Here is a 20,000-nt window from a genome sequence, read left to right as displayed (position 1 = left end):
GGAGGAAGATTATTCCATTCCTCAAGACAGCAAAAACTGGGGGCCACTCAGGATTGGGGTTATGATTGTGAGTTGTCTTTCTGATGCTGTAGTTGGAGGCACATGACCCAGTCAAGACAAAATGCAAATGAGTAGTTTGAAATTGAAGTTTGGCATTTGAGAAGATGACTGGGTCAAAGTTATCAATTTGGTTGATATTTAAAAGCCTGAAAGCACGCCATCACCTTGAGAGTCATGGCAGCAACAAGTCAATGACAGGACAGATGATGGTGGGGGGATCAGGGCTTGACGTGTGCAGGGGGGAACTGCACGGTTGACATCGTGTATGTAGAGACACTCTTTGGGAAAGGGTCAACTGTCAACCCCATATTGGACCCCAAGGGGACTGAGAGGGGAGGTGTGATTCTGGACCAGAGAAGACTAATGTGGTGGGCTATTTGTACACTATGAAGATGTATTTGCTGTGACTGGTATACACAAAAAAGCTGAATGGCCAATAGCTAGGCACGAGACATAGGCGAGACTTTTGGGCACAGAGAGAACGTTGGAAAGAAGGTGGAGTTGCCAGCCAGATACGGAGGAAGCAGAGTTGGCAGTATAGAAACACCAGGGAGACACTGAAGAGGTCAGATGTACAGTACAGAGTAGAGGTAACTGGGCCACGCGACAGAACATGGATTAATAAAAGCAGGTTACTTAAAATTATAAGAGCTAGTGGGACAAGCATGAGCTCATGGCCAAGTTTTCATAATTACTAAGTATTCTCCACACCATTATTTGTGAGTTGGCAGCCCAAAGACAGATCTGACTACAGAACAAGGTTTGGTATTGGGAAGACCTGCTGGAACCTTCCTTTTGACATTTGCTTCTTGTATAGACTCCCTGAGCTACCTGTCTATTGGGGGCCATTACACCAAACATCCCATACACTCTCCTGAGCTGCCTGTCTGGGAGAGGCAATTACACCATATATCCTATGGCATTATCTGAAGGTGTCATCATATTGATATGTGCACAGCCTGGTTCCTGGCACACAGTAACTTTCCAACGAGGCTATTATTCTCATTAGGGAGGACGCTCAGACTGTTTGGGCATGAGAAAGGTGGAAGAGAAGAGATCACTATTTATTTACCTAGTTAGTTTTCTCAACTTCCGGCAGAAAGTTTGACTCGTTCTGGGTCCCATACATACCAGAAGTCACAGGTGACAAAACATCCCAGACACCATAACCTGAGAAAAATGGCTGAGAAAATAGATTGCGATTCAAAAAAGTTGAGGCTCAATGCGGTGGGGGTGGGGAGGGAACTGTCCTCAGTTCCCACACCTATGCAGAGTTTCACAGTGAGAGGAACTGTCCCTGTTTTGTGTGGTTTTGAAGATAGGAAGCAGAGGGGCAGCTATGGTGGGGGCTACTGGATTCCTGGAAAAATGTTGCCAAGCATGGCACAGAGAAACCGATGAGTACGCAACTTTGGGTCTTTCAAGAAAGGTGCCCAGGTAAGACCATGTTTATATTTGTAAAAAGGACTCTGGAATTCAGTGACACGGAGTGCTGGGAAATGTGGGGGAAAGAGGACGGATGGGGCAGAGTAAGTTTCCAGTGTGCGTCATCATGTCTTGTTGGACTTTTGAGCCAAGGAAGCATATCACACATTCAAACCATTAAACCGGCTATGGAATGGAGGCTAGCAAGCATGCATGCAAAAGGGTTTGCAGGCAGGCGTGTGGCTGGCAAGCATGCAAGCAGGCAGGCAAGCCAGTACATCTGAGCTCCGAGATCCACAGACAGGGTTCATGCTGCTGAAGGGGCAGGGCCGGCCTGCCCAGAGCTAGGGCTCAGGAAACCTCCAGGCTCCATTCAATTTCTACCGCTGCCATCTTGAAATCATTGCTGACAGCACACAAAGAACATTTTCATTTTTAATTTGGGCCCGGAAACAATGCAGTAGGCCCTGCTTGGAGAAAAGGTGGACCTCATTCTCAGAGGTCGTCTTTCCTGACGGCATGGAACACACCCCTACTTCTAGCTGTTTCTAACACCAACGTCTGCGGCTTGGATGAACATGAAGCAGGTTGATTTGTGATGATCGTGGTTTGTGTCTGCAACCCTCGGGTTCTTAGCTATCCATGCTTAATGTTTAGATTGTAAATTTACCCTGAGGTTCTCTCTCCTGCCAGTATCCAGCTCCTTGTTCTGACGGTCAGGGGTGGGAATCCCATTCACTTGGGATGCTTGAGGATCTAGGTTGCTACCTGGGCCCTGCTTGCTATGCCAAAAAATGTATACACACACACACACACACACACACACACACACACACACACACACACACACACTGGGGTCTGGCCTAGCTCCCTGGTAAGCCGATTATTTATAATGTGGTAGAAGATAGTTTTAAGATAAGGAAATGGAACTCGGGCCTGATTGAAACAATGTGCTTATCTCTGTCTCAGGAGGCAAGAGTGGCTGGCGAGAGAGAGATTACCCGGAATAGGTTTACTCTCTTCCTGGAGACCACCCCCACACCCCGCCTCATTTTCCAAATGGGCTTAATATATGATGTGATTCGAGGCAGGCCCAGCAAGTAGAGTGGAGGTGGTTTACTAAGGCCTAAGGCCAAGGTGATCCATGTGTTTCTTCAAGGATTTTTTTTTTTTTTTGCCAGACTTTCAAATTATCAGGCTTAGAACGGCTGGGTTGGCTGAGGGGCAGAAACAGAGATGGATTTACAGAGCGAGCATAACCACATTTGACAGAGGAACAAGCCTAGAGATGGGCAGGACTCCGGCAGGAGAGCCAGGATAGAAGCAGGGCTCCCACTTTCTGTCTCTTCCACTACCTCTTGGGTTTCTGTTTCTGGAAGACTCTCTTCTAGAACAGTTGTTTGCCTTGTCCCCCTCCACACAGCTGTGACCCCACAAGAACCACTTTCCTGGCTGGAGTTCTACCATACACTTGTGCTTGAGAGAGGGAATTCCTCCAGCCTGGCCCATCCCTAAGTCCCCGGGGCCTAGACCAAAGCCACTCTTTCACTTCCTGGAGGATGAAGGGAAAGAGTTATCAGCATATGTAGAGCCACCTGTCCCCTCCAAAGCAAGCTCTGGTACCTGAACATACCCTGAGTGCCAATTCTCCCACAAGAAGCAAAATAACCATGCCTGTTGGAGCAGAAAGAATCGCTGCCCCTACCTCTGGAGGTCCTCTCTGGTTGTTGCCTCTTCTGGAATGTTCCCTCCCACGTTCTCCTCTCACTTGGTTTGCGAAGCATCCTCCCATCCCAATTGGTTCCTTATTATGTGAACGAGTATTTATCAACCACCTTCTAGAAGTTGTGTTTAATGCTATGTGCAAGTTCTTCGGTAGCAGTTGAGATGTCTGATGGAAGACGTGAGTCTGCAGACATGAGACGGCTAGATGGAAGGGAGCCCTGGGGATACAAAGGACGCCCTCCTCGAACCAGGATTCACAGAGAAGTGAGGTACTGGAAGGTGAGCCTGGCGTGTCTGTGAATTGCTGATAAATGTGCATGGCCCCCAGGCACGAGAATACATGTTACCATTTCTTAGTTCATTATCTTGCGTCTGTGTCAGCTAAATAGCTTTGTAAGACTTTAAGACTCACTCATCTTAGGCAGGTGGTGGCACACGCTTTTAATCCTAGCACTCGGGAGGCAGAGGCAGGTGGATCTCGGTGAGTTTGAGACCAGCCTGGTCTACAGACTAAGTTCCTAGACAGCTAGAACAGCTACACAGAGAAAACAAAAGACAAAAGAGAAAAGAACTCATCTTGTCACATCTGCATAGCTCATCTCCATACTCAGAATCCAACCCTTCTTTATGAAACAATACAGCCAATTATAGCCCATATGTAGTGCAAGACAAATCATCCAGTCTGCTAGTGCAGACTACACAGGGTCATGTGACTGACAGGAAGAATTAAGAGACCTGGCACACCCCCACTGTCAGTCGGCTGACTGGGACCATTCTCCAACCAGTCTCAATCATCAGTTAACACAGCAGCAAGATTGAACACTAATTTTGCAGACATTAAAATTTACAAAAAAAAGCTATTAGAAATTTCTTCCCAAATATTGTGCTCATGTTGCTAATTCTGTTTTAATATTAGCTATCTCATTTGGAAATTATATCTCAATAATGAAAAGGTTATCTCTACTGTAAGATAAATAATGAGAAAGACTCACTGGCTTCGACTTGATCGTTTGAATTTCTGCCACTGGAGCTGTGGTCTCAATTACGACCCAACAAACCGATTAAATATCAGCCAAGCATGAACAATAGCTTGCAGCTCAGATTCTTCCTTCCCACCTCATCCCTGAAAGCATTTGAACCTTAGAATATAAATGGGAATTTCCCTCACATATAAAAGGCAACAACAAAATCCCTTGCATTTTGGGCCCTGCTGCTGACCGTCACTGGTGGCATTCAGATTGCTCGGATGGGCCTTTTTCTTCTCTGAGATCAAAGATCTAAGACGCAAATAAATAAATGCGTTAAAACAAAACAAAACAAAACCCAACATTTGGTCCATCAAGATGATTCAGTGGGTAAAGGTGCTTGCTGCCCAGCAACCTGAGTTCAATCTCTGGAAGCCACTTGGTAGAGAGAGCCAACCCTTCAAGTTGGCCTCTGAGCTCCATATGACATGTGCAGACCATCCACAAAATAAAAACAAACTTAAAAATGAAAAAGCATTTTAGACAATCTGAGAAGAAAGGGACTCTTAGTTCCGCTCAGGACTTTCTGCACCAGCGACCTCTCTTCCCTGCTCAACTGCTTAGCTTTGCTCCACAATCATCCTTGGGCTCCTATGCTATGCTAAGAACCCCAAGCTCATTCTGCAGGGCAAGAAAACCTGCCATTGCTAAGCCCAGGCCTTCTCCTTGGAGCTCTTGTGATGCTCTCCGTGGCTGCATGCCTGTGTTACTGCACAATGTTACTGGAGGATACAGTCTGTGTCTTTTTCATTGCTGCATCCTATTGTACCAACCCAGAGCTTGGCACCCAACACATGCTCACCCATTGTTTGATGCCTATTAGCAAATTGCCTGAAATTTTATACACCTTTTCTTTTTTAACTTAGTCCTCAGAGCAATCTTCAACACAGTCTTGTTCCCCTAACCTTCTGCGTTTTCAAGTCCCCTGCCAAGAACACAAGCTTCTGAAGACCAAGGGCCTTCACACGTCCCTCGTGGTCCAGGAAGCTTCTGTTTCCAGAATGGCCACGCCTTCCAGAGTTGCTCCTCTTATACACAAGGCTGTGGAAGACATGACTTGGGCTCACAGAGATTCTGAGAACGAGGCACACACTGATGGAGCAGGGATGTGAGACAGTACACATGCATCTGAGGATCACTCTGACAGCCCGAATGAGCTGTGGTATTTACACAGTAATCCAGCTGGCCATTGGTTAAATGACTGTTCTCATGGTAGGGGGTGTTCGTTCTATATAGCACCTGACCTGCACTAGAAAATGCCTTGGTGGGGAGGAGTTGAGCCAGAGTTGGGGCTGGCCGCACTGCCATCCTCAGAGAGTTATGAACTGGTTACCCTACTCACACCCCGAGATGAAGTCTGAGCACATGATGACATGAGAAACCCCAGACCACCCAAAGGGGAAGTGTAGGCTTTGAACCATGGTGGTGCACCTGAAGAACAGGACACAAGGGGTCTCTAAGCTGCTCATCATACTCTAGTATGCCATAGACTCGTGCATTCTACTGGCTTAAAATCTCTTTAATTACATTTATTTGTGTCTCCTCCGCATCTCTCTGCTTAACATGGGGTGTATGTTGGTGTCAGAACAATTTCCAGAAGTCTCTTCCTTCTCTCCCTTCTGCCGTGTGGGTCCTGGGGCTCTACCACAGGTCACGAGGTCTGGCGGCAAGCGGCCTTGCTCACTGAGCCATCTGGCCAGTCTCCTGCTGGGGTTTGTGGCACAGGGTATTTCCAAAGGAAAATCCCTGCGACTTTGGGCCGAGCAAGTAAAAGATCGTGTGAGAAGCATGATAGTGGGTGCTGAGCTGTAGCCAACTGGTTTGGCACAATCATTCTTACACGAAAGCAACTTTGCATAGACCAAGAGGTCTTGAGGGGCGAGATAAGCCAGGGAGTGGAGGCAGACGGGCGGGACTCTTGTAGGAAGTGCCAGGGAGCCCCGGCCACAGTGCTGACTTTCACCAATTATCATACGCTTCACCCGTCACCTGTTTTGTGCCAGGCACCATGTCACCCTCACACGCGTTTATCTCAGTGAATCTTCACAGCCACCCTGGAAGGCATCGTATGAACATAATTTTGCCTGTGAAGTGATGGAAGCCCTAAAACCTCAAGAGTAAACTGCAGACCAAGGCGGGAATGTGAGTCTGTTACTCGTTGTTTGACCCTACACGGTGCCCCGCTCGCTCCGTGGCTATTCCTTCACAGCCTTTCAAAGGATGCGCTACTGGCTGGGCTCAGCTAGGCAGTCAGCACCCCCTGCAAAGGATCTTTGTGCTGAGTTGTGATTGAAGCAAACAAGGTAATCAGTTCCAGGACCGGAGGGAGAGCGGCGCTCACCCCCATGCATGCCTCTCTTCGCCAGCCTCTGGAAACCTTTCAGCATGACAGTGGCTGCAGCAATTACCCCTTAGACCGCAGAAGAAAGGGGTCCTGTCTGGAAATGCAATTATTTCAGAATAAAAGGTTTGAAAAAGACAGACGCCACAAAAGGAAGGGTTTTGTTTTTCTGAAAGTGATATTCCCAGTAAGGGTGAAGACTAGCTTTGATCGTGGTCTATAAAGCTTTGTAAAAAAAAATGATGGGGATGATGAGGATCACAAAGAGGGTGGTGATGATGCACGTCCTAAGAGCATGATGATGAAGATGATAACGGTGGTGAACAGGAGGAGGTGGGAACAATGCCTTCTCCAAGCACTTAAACAGGCCGATTGTTATGGGAGCTTCAGACATACTTTGCCATCATCATAGTAACGGTGGACTGGGGACAAGCGTTTCTATATAACACACAGGAAACCAACGCTCAGAGGAACGAAGTCACGGCCCAAAGCATGCGCCTATAACCACTTACCCAACAAACACCCTTTATTTATTCTTCCATTTGCTCATTTACTTTTAGAAATCCATTCATTTATTCAGCAAACACCAATTTCGGGTCTACCTACTGCAGCTACAAGACCCTTCTAATTTCCATGTGTCAAGGAAAGGCCTTTCTCCTACCATTAGGGGTAAATGAAAATGAGTGCAAACTCCATTCAAATCAAGATTTATCGCAACGAATGGTCTACAACTAGTGTAAAAAGAACCATTAATGATGTCTCAGCTCCTATGAGCTAATGCCAATTATCTGCTTCGCTCTTAATTAATGTGGCAGTAAAAAGCTACTCAGTCATTGGCCGAGAAGAGAGGGGCTGCCTTGCACTGCACTGATGTCTGCGCCCTAAGTGGCAGCCCAGCTGAGCAGGGTTGGTGGATTCCAGGAGGGCTTGCAAACACGGGTGGAGATTTGGACAGCACTTACTACCACTTGGCTACCCTCTATAGGACAATGGAGGGTCTTGTTCTCTGACCCTGTTGAGAGCCATTGCTAGGTATTTGTCTTGGACAATGACACACCAAAAGGAACATTAGACACTGTTATAAGATGTAGACAGTTCTTAGGTCATTTAGTTAGTAAGTGAAACGAATAGTATTTGACCATATCTGTCTATGAGCTTTGAAAGTTTACATAAGACTTGCCATAGAGATACATCTCCATCATTATGTTGTGAGAAGGATAGATGTACTGGACTTCGATAATGATGTCAGAGCAAGGCTGATGGACAAGACATCTAGATTGTCAGTGCACATCTATCTTAGACTTAGACTATTTACCTGCCTGGAATATATTTGTTCTTGATGCCTCTGGGCCCACTGTGATTGGAATGTGTCTCCCCAAATTGATGAGTTAGAAACGTGCTTCCTACTGCAACAGAGTCAGGAGGCAGGACTCATGAGTAGGTAAATGCATTATAATAGCTTGACCGAGGAGGTGTGGCTCTTTCGGGCTTTCTGCTGCATATGAATTCACATGGCTCTCATGCCCAGAGGCTGTAGTGTTCAAGGTGCCACCTTGCAAGCAAATGGCGGCACAAGCAGACAAGACAGGGTCTTCACCTACAGAGGGAAGGGGTTGCTCGGTTTGACTCCTCAGGTCTCTTCAGCCTCCCTGACTGACTCTTTAGATTCTAGTCTTAGTAGCCCATCTATTGTTTAAGTCATCTGATCATAGGACAATGCAGATGGAGCATATATCAATCTCATCGAACTATGCAACTTAAAAGTAAGCCCTCATAGCATCCTAAAGTTGTGCATATCCAAGAAAATATACCTTTGTAGTCAGCAAGTAACTAAGGGTAAAGTTATACCCAGTCTGGAGAAAACTGAATTGTATCCTGAAATTAGGATATATTGTTGTTCCTTGCCTAGATCATCTGTGGACATTCTCCCTCGGACAGGCATCCCATTCTCTGCTCCTTTTGCATTTCTCATAGACCCTGCCCAGCCCTGGCACGGAAAGAGAGCCATAGGGATCATAATTTGGGTCACTATAAAATCATGGCACATCGCCTCAGAGGTGATATTGAGCAGAACCAAGAACTGTCTCCATATTCCACAAGAGGAACCTGGGGCCAAGAGACTACAAAAGGCCTGGTTAATGGCCACACATTCCATAGCAGCAGGGGTAGGGCTGGCACCAGGTCTTCAGATTCCTGGACCAGGGTTCATACCCACCATCCATTGATGGAGAGATCAGTTCCTCCTTCAGAAGAAAGAGAAAGGTGTTAGGAACAGCCTCTTCAGAAGATCAGCTGTGTGTTCTGAGAAGACCTGCCATAGTCAGCGCTGAGCCGCTGTGATCTTTCAAGATGCCTGGAGGATGCTGGCTGAAGGAAAGTGAGGGCAGACCCCGGGTATCCCCCACCCCCGCTTCAAACAGCTCCCAGTTGTTGCCATAAAAACATAGCTATTTTGTCTCTAATACCAGACGATAAACCCTGTCCAGCAAGGTCTAGGTCAAATTCACGTGCATTTCCCTACTTCCAGCATCAAGAGAGATCTGGCATCACGTGGACTTGATGAAAGACGGAATGAGGTTAAGCCCACCAACTGTGACACCTCTACATGCTTTCACGCACTAGGTGTGACCTCACAGACCCTCGGAGCTGCAGTGTGCTTTGTAACAGATATCAGTGACAAACATATCTTGCAAACTAGTTTGGAGGCTGAGAATTATCTCTTATTTTCAGAATTTAGTTTAGTGTTAGGCGCTCACGGAGTTCAGAAGAAAAGGAATTATATCCCCTGTAGCTAAAGTTGCAGGTGTGTGTACGTCACAAGATGTGGGCACCAGACCTGGGTCCTCCTCAGGAGCAGCGAGTGCTCCTAATCACTTAGCTATCTGTCTAACCACTACCCTTTCAATTTAGGAGATGCTGTAAGATTCATTTACCGAACTGTGCCAAGTCTTTTGTTGGTTGTAGCTTTTTCAGGTCTTGGCAACGGTGGGCATTCTGTGATGGGTGCTATTATTATTCATACCCCCTAGATGAAGCCTAAGTAAGGTCTTATGGGTAGTGACTTTATTTAGAGCCCAACTGAACTGGCTCCCCTGAGCCGTTTCAGCCAGAGCTGGATGCCCTAATGAGGTGCTTGTCACACTGACAGCGGAATGGAAGGTAATTGGGAATCTTCCAGGAGCAACAGAAACAAGCCCAGTCTCTGGGTATGAGTTACATGGCTGGTTTCTGATCACATGCATGCATGCTGAGAGAGGAGGGGGGGAGGAAGGGAGAGAGTAAGAGAGAGAGAGAGAGAGAGGGAATGTGACCTCATTTGGGGCTCATCTCTGAAATATTCCTAGAGGAATTCAAAACAGCACTTGGTCAGGTATGAACTGGAAGGCATGTGTCCTCATGCCAAGAAGAGCCACAAGTGGTATATTTGATAGTGTGTATGTGCACATGTGTGTGCATGTATGCCTGTGTGTGTGCACAGCTGTATGCATGTGTGCATGTGCATGTGTGCATGTGTGTATGCCTATGTGTGTGTGCATGTGTGTGCATAGGTGTATGCATATGTGTGTGTATGCGCGTGCGTGTGTGCATGTGTGTGTGAGCGAGGTGTTTGAATTTGCGTGCGTGCGTGCGTGCGTGTGTGTGTGTGTGTGTGTGTGTGTGTGGTGGTGGTGGCAGGGAGCAGGGTACCTGCTCATGAGACATCAGATGCCTTGGAGAAGGAGTTGGTTACAGGCAGTTACAGTTGTTGCCTGATGTGGGTGCTGGTAACCTCTTTCAGGTCCTCTGAAAAAATAACATACTCTTTTAACTGCTGAGCCATGTCTCTTGCCCCCAGTGTTACTTTTTAAAAGTCTGTGATGCATAAACAGGAAGAGGAAAAAAGCCCTTGTTCCTAGGAGGTGCTCTCACAAAGCCCCCCTATGTCAAACAGGAGACGGGTAAGAAGGTCGAGAAGGGGTAAATGTGGACTTTGGCCCAGAGATTTGAACTTGGAATTTTCTAGACCTAAATAAGAGTCTTGTGAACTTCAAGGGAAGAGGTTAGAACAGAAAATGCTCCTAAGAGTGGGTTTGTGGTTTGTGGTTTTTATCCACAAACCACAGAGGGCCAGCAATTCTCCCCAAGTTAAGGAAAGGCCAAAGATTCACGCATTCTCTGAGTTTCTGACCAGTAGCATCTTGGTGATCACCAGCTCCAATTCCCATTTTTCCTTCCCAGCTGCAGCCATGGCCAGGAGAGACCGACACTTCCCGATCCCACTGCTGTTTTCCAACAGACCCAGAACTGGAAAACCTTTTGATCAAAGTCTAGTAGTTTGGGAAGAGGGCTCTGTGAGTGAAGCAGCCATAGCAGCTGCCTGGGTCCTACCTGGCCACCCAGATCACTCAAGATACCATCCTGGAGACTGCCATTCTGAACCTCATCTTGTTTCCTGAGTGCTGAAGGTGGGTACACCTTATTGCCCTTTTCCTTAACTTTGTCTCCACTCATTTCTTCTTCTATACAAGCCTCTCATTTCCATGGTCATTTCTTCTCTGATCTTTGGATCTAGCCAGCTCTAGGATTTCCATGGGCCATGGAGAACCCACTTCCTCCAGGCGCCATTGAGAAGTGTTTACTGCATCTGTCATGGCTTTAGCATTCTTAGGTCTAACAACAAGATCCAGGTAGATGTTAGGTATATGCTAACTAACGACTGAGACTCACTTCAGCCCCACAATCCCATGACATAGGTACCACCAGCCCCTAGGTTGGTGAGGCTCACATGGGTTCACTACAGTTATGCGGTTACAAGGAAATGTTTCAGTTTGATCTTGATAAACCCTCTACCACAGTTGGCCAAGTCCAGACTCCATATATTTGAACCCCAGCTCTGCTGCTACTTGGCTGTGTGATCCAGCGCATGGTGTCATTTTTCCTGTGTCTCAGTCTTTGCTTTTAATGGGGTGGTAGTAAAGATTTATGTCAGGGTAAATGTAAAACATTTAAGACATAATGGAAGAGCAATTAACATTAGCTGTTGCTTTTGGTATTACTATCACATGTCAGCTTATCTAGGGCTCCAGATTACAGACTTGGGGCTGTCTGTTCCTTGTCTTTGGTTCTCTGGGAAATGGGGCGCCAGGTGGCAGCTCTCCAGAAGGAGTTTCTCCACACTTAGGCACACCCCCTGAAAGGACAGAGGAGACCAGGTTGGGCAGGGGGTGAGCTTGAGGTAGTACAGCCAGTGTCCTGGAGAGCTCTGGAGCTGAGCTGGCCTTGGAAAGTCTTGAGCAGGGTAAGGAAGCCTGGCCTTGGAACTTTACTCCTCCCCTCCGCCTTTCCCTCAGAGGAGTGGCTGGGCGAGGCAGCCTTCAGAGATTGGGTCTAACCTGGGGCTGGGTAAGGCGGCTCCTTTCAGGTGAAGCCAATCCCCAGGAGAAAAAGTAGCTGAGGACCTGAGTTCACTCTATGGCCATCGGGGGCAATAAATATCCTGGGCTTAGTAGGTTTACGGAAAGGGACCCTCTATGTCATTTACCCTGAGCCTAAATAGCAGAAGTGCAGGGTGCCATCACCACCTCCAGTGCCGTACGGCAGGATAGACGTGATACAGGTGCGGGGATCCTGCCCAGGGCAGTAGTTAGCTCTCTCCACAGCTTTTAGGGTTACAATTAAGAACCACTGTGAGTGAGAGTATCGCGCAGGTCCAAGGTACGCCTCAAATTCAGCTCGTGTGTCCACTTCAAATTCAGCTCGTGTGTCTTCACTCCCCTCCCTGCTGGGGTTACACGTAATAGAGCCAGACTCTGCCTGCAAGGAATTCAATGCTAACACACCAAGCATCTTCCAGAGCTGCTGTGTTTCCTCCTGGCTTCCTCCGGCAGCCTGGTCTGCCGCTTTCATGTGTTTTCTGGGTCCTGATAACACACGCTCCGAGCATCTAATAGATGCGTTTCGCTTGAGTCTGCTGCCTCCCCCGCCTTCAATCATCTGCTTTCTGTGCAAGGGCACCGGATCAGAGGTTTGGTTTCTCCTTTGTCCGTGTTCTCTGCTTACTGCATCATTAATATGTTCTCAGCCAAGTACAGCAACCTATTTCATGTTAGATGTTTGGCTGTCTTGGAAACCCAAGAGCCCCTGGGGGAACCAAAGGCCCAAGAGGATAGAGTGATTTAGAATTCCTCAAAACCAGGCCCTAACATTTCTCGGTTCTATTCCTAGAGGGCCCTTTGCAGTTGGAATCTTAATTCAGAAAGTTGCCTTCGAAGTTGGAAGGCAAAAGAAAGAAGGGAGAGGGTGAATTGAGACAAGGGTGATTTGGCATTTGTAACAAGCAGCTCTCTCCATTCATGTGGGCCCTTTTCCAGGAAGCCCTATTAATAACATCACTCACTATGGAAACGGCTTTCACTGTGAGAAATCCCCAAGTCCTTTATGGGGAAAAATCGTATCACCCGACAACGAACCTGATCTGCGGAGCAGAGTAAGTTAACAGCTGTTAGACAGCTGTATTTCTCCAGCTGAGGGGAAGGGCCTCGGAGCAACTGAGGGAAAGATAGCCACAGTGCTCCTTCTTTAACAGGACAGTCAGCGTCCACCCCGGGTGAGGAGCAAGAGTGTGCTTACTCAAGTGGATGGAACTGGAAAAAAAAAAAAAAACCATCCTGAGGGAGGTAACCTAGACCCAGAAAGACAAACACGGTATGTACTCACTCATAAGCGGATATTAGCTGTAAAGTAAAGGATAACCGTGCTATATTCCACAGCCCCAGGGAGACTAGGAAATAAGGAGGGCCCAGAGGAGGGATGCATGGATTTCCCTGGAAGGGGAAATAGAAGAGATCCCCTGGGTAGACTGGGGGCAGGTGGGGATGGGAACGTCAGGAGTTGGGTTGAAGGGTGGGTGGAGGAAGAGCGTAAAGAAAGAGATATCTCCATGGGTTAGGGGTGTACTTCTGGGTCAGAGAGAAACCTGATATAAGGGAAACACCTACACATCTACAACAATGACCCCAGCTAAGACTTCTAGCAATAGTGGATAGGTAGCCTGAACTGGACTTCTCCTACAGTTAGGCTGGTGACTACCCTAGTTGTCGTCAGTGAGCCTTCAATCGACCAGTACCTGGTGGGAATAGATGCAGAGCCACAGACAAGCCCTAGGCAGAGCCCAGGGAATCCTGTTGAGAGGAAGGAAGGATTGTAGAAGCCAGAGGGGCCAGGGTCATCACAAAGGGAACCCACAAAAACAACTGGCCCGCTCATGGGAATGCACAGAATATGACCTGCAAGAGACAGGCCTAGGCCCTCTGCAAATGTGGGATGGTTGGGTGGCTTGGTCTGGACTCCTGGCAGTGAGAGCAGGGCCTGGCCCTAAACACTTTGACTTTTGGGAACCTGTTCCTAAAGATGGGTTGCTTTGCCCAGCAAAGGAGAGGAACTTAGTCCTACCTCAACATGCTAGGGCAGGCTTTGTTAGCACCTATGGGAGGCTTGCCCCTTTCTGAACAGAGGAGTGGGTGCGGGGAGGGGGCAGAGGGGAAGTGGCAGGAGGGAATGGGGAGAGGGATGAAGCTGTGGTCAGGATGTAAAATAAATAGGAAAAAAGTTAATAATAATAAATAACAATAATAATAAAAATAATAATAATAATAGAACGTGTCTATTTGGCATTCAGCAGTCATACAATCAGAGGAGAGACATGGGAGGGAGCCGAAATAGTCACTGGGAGCAGAGCTGGCATATGACAAACACCTCACGGACCAGGGACTTTGCTAAGCCATGTGCAAAGGATCCATTGAGTCCTCACGCCTATGAGGTGGATTTGGAACCTTGGTACTCCCGTTTCAAACGACGGGAAAGAGTCTCAGAGAAGCAAAGAGACCCTCCCAGGTTCACCTGGGCTCCCGCCTTCTCACTCAGAGTCAGAAAATCTCTCAGCAACTCCCTTGACCTGACTCTCCAGAGTGGTTATGCTTCATCCAAACAGCGAAAGGAACTGTTGTCTCACTTGAACATGCTAACCAGTGAAGCTGGGCACATCTTTTCCCTCTGACAGGGAGGGAGGAGTCAGGATCACAGGCAGGGTACCTGGGGCATCTGGCACTGGTCCTGGGCTGTCAGCCCTTGATCCTCCACTGCTGGGAGTTTCCCACAGGAGCGCAGCCGCGTGCTCGTCTAGGGCTTGTGGCAGATGACTGATGGCCTCATGTCCTCCCATCCCCAGGAAGGGCCCATCTTCCTTACTTGTCGGTCAGCCCAGCTAACCTGTCAAACCCCTTCAGCAGACCTCTGAGGCAGTCATTCCCTCACCAAGGAGAAAACCAGGGCGGCAGGCGCCGGATCGAGATCCAGCACCCCCAAGAAGCTGTTCACTGGTTCTGGGAAGAGTCCCTGATGGATTCGGACGGGGGTAGAGGAGAGCCAGAGGGACATAAGCTGCCAGGAAGGGGGCAGACAGAAAGCAGGAGGAAGGCAGGGGGTGGGAGGAGAGAGGAGACAGGAAGGCTGGTGAAGGCACATTTATGTTTGTGATGGATGATGTGACGAAAACCCCCTCCCCTCGCAAGGCCATGCCTGGTTTTGCTCACTTTTACATCCACAGCACACACCCAGCATAGTGACTGAGATGAGCGGGGTGAGGGGTGTGTGCTTTCAGTATTTATCAAGAGAGATTAAAAATAAGGAGAAATGGTAGAATATCAGTCTTGGCACCTAAGAGGAATGTAGCAAATGCTTAGTTATTAGATACCTACTTAAGCTCAGGAAGTTGCTGTGGGTAGGGGCGTGCGGGAGACCTAGTTTTCAGGCCAGGGGTCCAGAAGACCCAACAGGAAAAGAAGTACCGAGGGAAAAAGGCAAAGGGCCAAATACTGCTCTTAAGTTGATGGTCCCGGGACTGACGCGATCATCAAGATGCAAATCTCCTCATGAGGACCCAGAAGCTGGCTGCATGGTCGCCATCTTGGAACAGTGGGAGAAGGGGGTAGACAATGGCAGGGCTGAGAACACACAGCTGATCTCTTAGGATCCAGCACTAATCCAGATGTGCAATGGGCCCTTAGAGAGAAGTGTGCCAAGCTCTGAGTGAGAGCAGGACTGGAGGAAGAGAAGGTCAAGGCTGGAGGCTTGAAGCAGTGCCCATGGAAGAAAGAACAGTGTGACTTGTGAGGTGGGCACAGACCTCTGTGTCTTTGGGCACCGTGCATGACCCTTATTTCTGCTCACACACAGAAACATCTGGTCCTCAAAAAGGGTCCGTTTTCTTCCTCAGGGCATACTTGGCTATGTTTGGAGACATATTTGGCTGTTACCACTCAGAGAAGGTTCTAGGGTCTAGCCTGGGATGGCAGCTCACTTATTGCACAGGGGGAAAACTCTACAACCAAGACTTAGCTGTCAGGCATCAGGGTGTTCTGTAGCTCCCTGAGAGTAGTACACAGGGGCTCGCTGACTCTGAATCTCAGGCCTCCCAGAGAGGTGTTTTACTCATTATAATTAAGATAACGGGGGTTGCTAAAGATTCACATGCTAACGTGTGAAAACAGTTAGCTGCCCTCGTGGGTTCCTTCTTTAAAGACAATGACAGTAGTTCATGCTCAGAGACACAAGCCCGTTCCCCTCATCCACAGGTGTGAGGCTACCGTGGCCACCACAGTGACACTCCAGGGTGTTTTCCTTCCTAGGGGCTTCCCATTAGATTTCTGGAATTTACAACCTTGAACCATTTAAATGGAAGGAACAAGTAAGGATGTAGTTGTCCAAGAGAGCAATGATATATCCAGGGTCCCGGGCCTATGAGTGGCAGACAAGGCCTGGAATCCAGGCCTATATGAGCAGTCTTGAGTTTCTTTCTGTTAGAGTCTTTGGGGACTTAGTTTCCAAGAAGTGTCTCTTTGAATGAGAAGGCATGAGATACACAGGTGGCCTGCTGTAAGCCTTGCAAGCATTCAGATGGCCAGGTTTAGCTCATCCCAGCCTGACTGTTGATCAGGGAGCAAGAGCCCAAGACAAAGCTCTCTTTGGAGCCTGGGGCTGAGCTTGTGTTGCTCAAAGACTTTCTTAACTACTCATGGGTGGCCCGAGAGAGGTTATAAGAGGAACCTGGGGCAGGGTAAATAATGTTCAAAATACACTGTATGAAATTCTTTTAAAATTAATAAAAAAATATTGTTAAAAATAAATAAAAGTACTACAAATAGGCATGGGTATTTCTTGGCCATTCCCCAGGGCCTTGGAGACTTATTTTGATGATTGAAAAGCTGCTCTTCACTTGCCCAGGGAGACATATCAGTGGCTGGTTCATTGTGAGTGAAAACTGAAGATCACAGACTTGTCCTGAGAGATGAGGTCATCTAACAAGCCACAGAGCACTGAAATTCCCTCTCCCCACTCACCCACTCATCTCTGAGCGCTCTGTTCCTGCATCCCTGACTCCAGAAGGCATGCCTCATGCTCTCCTAAGAGCCAGTTTGGCACTATCTCATGACTCATGGCTACATAGGCAGCACCTGATATGTTATGGCTGCGTCCCCAGCAGACTCTGAACTCTGTCCTGAGTGCTTTGCATGAGAATGGATGGAGAACAGAGTTCACTGAACATTTGTTGACACGCCAAAGCTGGCTGTGTTGGTGAAGGGCTTGCTGTACAAGAATGAAGACCTGAGTTCAGATCTCTAGAACCCATTTTAAAGAATCAGAGGTAGAAGAACATACCTATAATCCCAGCAGTGGGGAGGCAGAGACATAAGCATCACCTGACTTCACAGGCCAGGCAACCCAGCTGGATCGGAGGGAACTCCAGGTTCAGTGAGGGAGGATGTCTCAAAAGATAAGGTAGGGAGCAATTGAGGATAGAGAAAAATACCCCAAGTCAACATCTAGCCCACATATATACCAACACACTTACACACACACACACACACACACACACGATAGGCAGACAGATACACAGAGAGAGACAGAGACACAGACAGAGACAGAATGAGACACGGAGACAGAGAGACACAGAGAGAGCTAGTTCCTGTATCAAAGCTGTTTTGAAGGGAGAAAACCACACACCAGAAAGCAGAATACACATTGTTATGCCAAAGGATGTTCACATCTGCTAATCTTACACTCTATGTGTGACACGGTGGTGATACACAATGGTCCTCCTGAACATCTTATAAATAAACTATAGATGGCACTTGACTTTTGATAGGCTTATATTCCAGTAAACCCAACTGATGTTGAAAACAGGATAAATAAAAAATATACTTCATCCACTCAACCTTCCAATTATAGCCTACCTTACAGTTTCTTTCCTTTCCTTTTTTTTTTTTTTTTTTTTTTTGAAATTTGGGCTTTCTCTATGTAGCTAAAGATGGCCTATAACTCCCTGTATCCCAAACCTGCCCCAAACTTGTGATCGTCTAGCCTCTGCATTCCGAGTGCCAGGGTTATAGGCATGCACCAGGAAGCTCGGCTTAGTCTAGCCTACCTACGGCAGCCTGTAGTTGTGTAAAGTTATTTCATACAACATCTATTTTATAACTAGGTGCTGTCTGTCTCACACAACTGACTGGATACTGTCTGAACACAACATGCAGAAAGGTGATATGTATATCAAGTCAAAAATTCACTAAGCTGAGTCATCGTGACCCAGGGACCGCTTGTGTTGACCCCCAGTGTACTGACAAGGAGATGGTATCACATGCACAGAGCTGGGTTTCTGGTCTCCCAGGCGGTTGCTTGCTTTGCTTTGGTTGCAGAGCAGTAGAAGTCGATTTCCTCAGTCGGAAGAAATACATAAGAGGCTTGATTTGATTTGTAGACTTCAGATTTATGAAGCTGTTTGTTAAAAGGTTCTACGAAGATACAGATAAGCAATATTCTGCTAAGAGCATAAAGACCTGATTGTAGTTTAACAATCCCCCGAATTCACCATAGCCATTAACCATTGCGGGTGACTTAGGGTAATGGTCAGAGTGGAAGAGCAGGGACAGGCCACAAAGCAACGGTCACGCTAGCAGTTCTCAGTCTATCTGTAAGGCGGGGCTGACGCGCCATCTACATAGGTCTATTTTACTAGGATACTTCTGCGGCACAGAAGCCCTGGCTACTATAGCTGTGGGAGGCTTAGCGTTTTGTGTCCACTCGCAAATGCTTAATTTAAAAGCAACTTTAATTATGTATGTGGGAAAAGTTAAAAAAAAAAAAAAAAACGAAAGAAAAGAAATCTACCACCCGAATAGCGTATAGCAGTAGGCCAGCTCACAGACGTCAGTGTTTGAGTCCAATGCCTTCCTTCCCCCACTCATGTCAAGGATGAAAGGACCTTGTAATTTGTAGCGTAGTCAGCCGAGCCACAGATGCTATTCTGGTGCTTCACCAAGGCGTGATCCTTGTTAACCTCCAGCCCTCAGAGGCTCGTGCCTGAGATCCCGCTCTCATTGTGGGTCTAATTACAGACATTTTTAGCTCTCCAGAATCCCTTTCAAAGAACAAAATGTTCGGAAGAAATCCTAAGCCATCATGTAGGAAATATTGAGGAAGTTTAATTAAAAATTTTTTTTAAATGTTAGGTTTAAAAAAGAAATGTTTGAGCTGTCTTAAAAAAAAAATCATCTCAAATGCTCTGATTTGGGACCATTGAGATGTCTGGGAGATGTTACTGGGAATTCCATACTAAGTCATGGGTGGTCAAGCAGCCCCAAAGAGATGGCAAGGTGAACTTGGGGTGGTGGGACTTGGATGGGCAGGAACCAGGCTGGTGGACTGAGTACATCTTTGGAAGCAGACATATTGGTAGGAGGTTCTGGAACTTTCCTGAAAACCTCCATCTTGAGGACATGTAGGGGACTCATTCTTCACAGCCTCTCACACAGACCCTCCCTGGTACCAATGGTGCTGGGAATTGAGCCCGAACCCTTGCTCATGTGTGTCAAGTGTCCCGCCGCTGAGCCACACACCCCGTTCTGGAACCTCTGCTGCACGCTGGTTCTCACACTGTGCTGGCTCATCAGGATCCCAGAGGCTCCTGGAGGAAGTTGAGGTGCTCAGAGGCCCTGAACCAGTTCCCATGCTCCCCTGAAAATGTGGGAAGTCACTTCTCAACAGAGAAGAAGCTGAGGCCTCTGGGTCAGAAAAAAATCTCACATCCAAAAAAAAAAAAAAAAATCTCACATCCATCTTCAGGCTACAACACTGCCTTCACTGTTGCCAGGCAACGGGGGAGTTACTCCATCAGGTCTGCATAGCAGCTCACCTCTGACCTCGGAAGGGTGTCGGTAGCATTCCCAACCTCTGTTTCCCCAGCTATGGGGTCATAATTGTCTTGGAGCAAAGGCTCAAGATACAGCAGTCACCTAATCCTAACTCTCCCCTGTTCCTTCTGTCTATATTTAGTTTTTACCTTCCCAGACCACCCTCCACCACAGCCGTTTGCATCCCTCAGGTCTGGG

General features: G+C 47.5%; 1 protein-coding gene across 5 annotated transcripts in view; it reads right to left on the bottom strand.

Annotated features, from left to right (window-relative positions):
* The window catches only part of Tenm4 (teneurin transmembrane protein 4), a 362,508-nt gene that overhangs the window by 306,568 nt on the left and 35,940 nt on the right, over nucleotides 1-20,000 (bottom strand). Inside the window, exon 4 of one of the 5 annotated variants that reach the window (XM_038313740.1) lies at nucleotides 13,338-13,379. The exons of the other annotated variants lie outside the window; for them this stretch is intronic. Coding sequence (XP_038169668.1) covers nucleotides 13,338-13,379 — 42 coding nt within the window. The remainder of the gene's footprint in view (nucleotides 1-13,337; nucleotides 13,380-20,000) is intronic. 5 annotated transcript variants of the gene reach the window in all.

This window comes from Arvicola amphibius, chromosome 12 (assembly GCF_903992535.2).
Source record: "Arvicola amphibius chromosome 12, mArvAmp1.2, whole genome shotgun sequence".
NCBI lineage: Eukaryota > Metazoa > Chordata > Mammalia > Rodentia > Cricetidae > Arvicola > Arvicola amphibius.
Note: the sequence above shows the minus strand (reverse complement) of the source record. Positions and strands in the feature narration are given on the sequence as shown.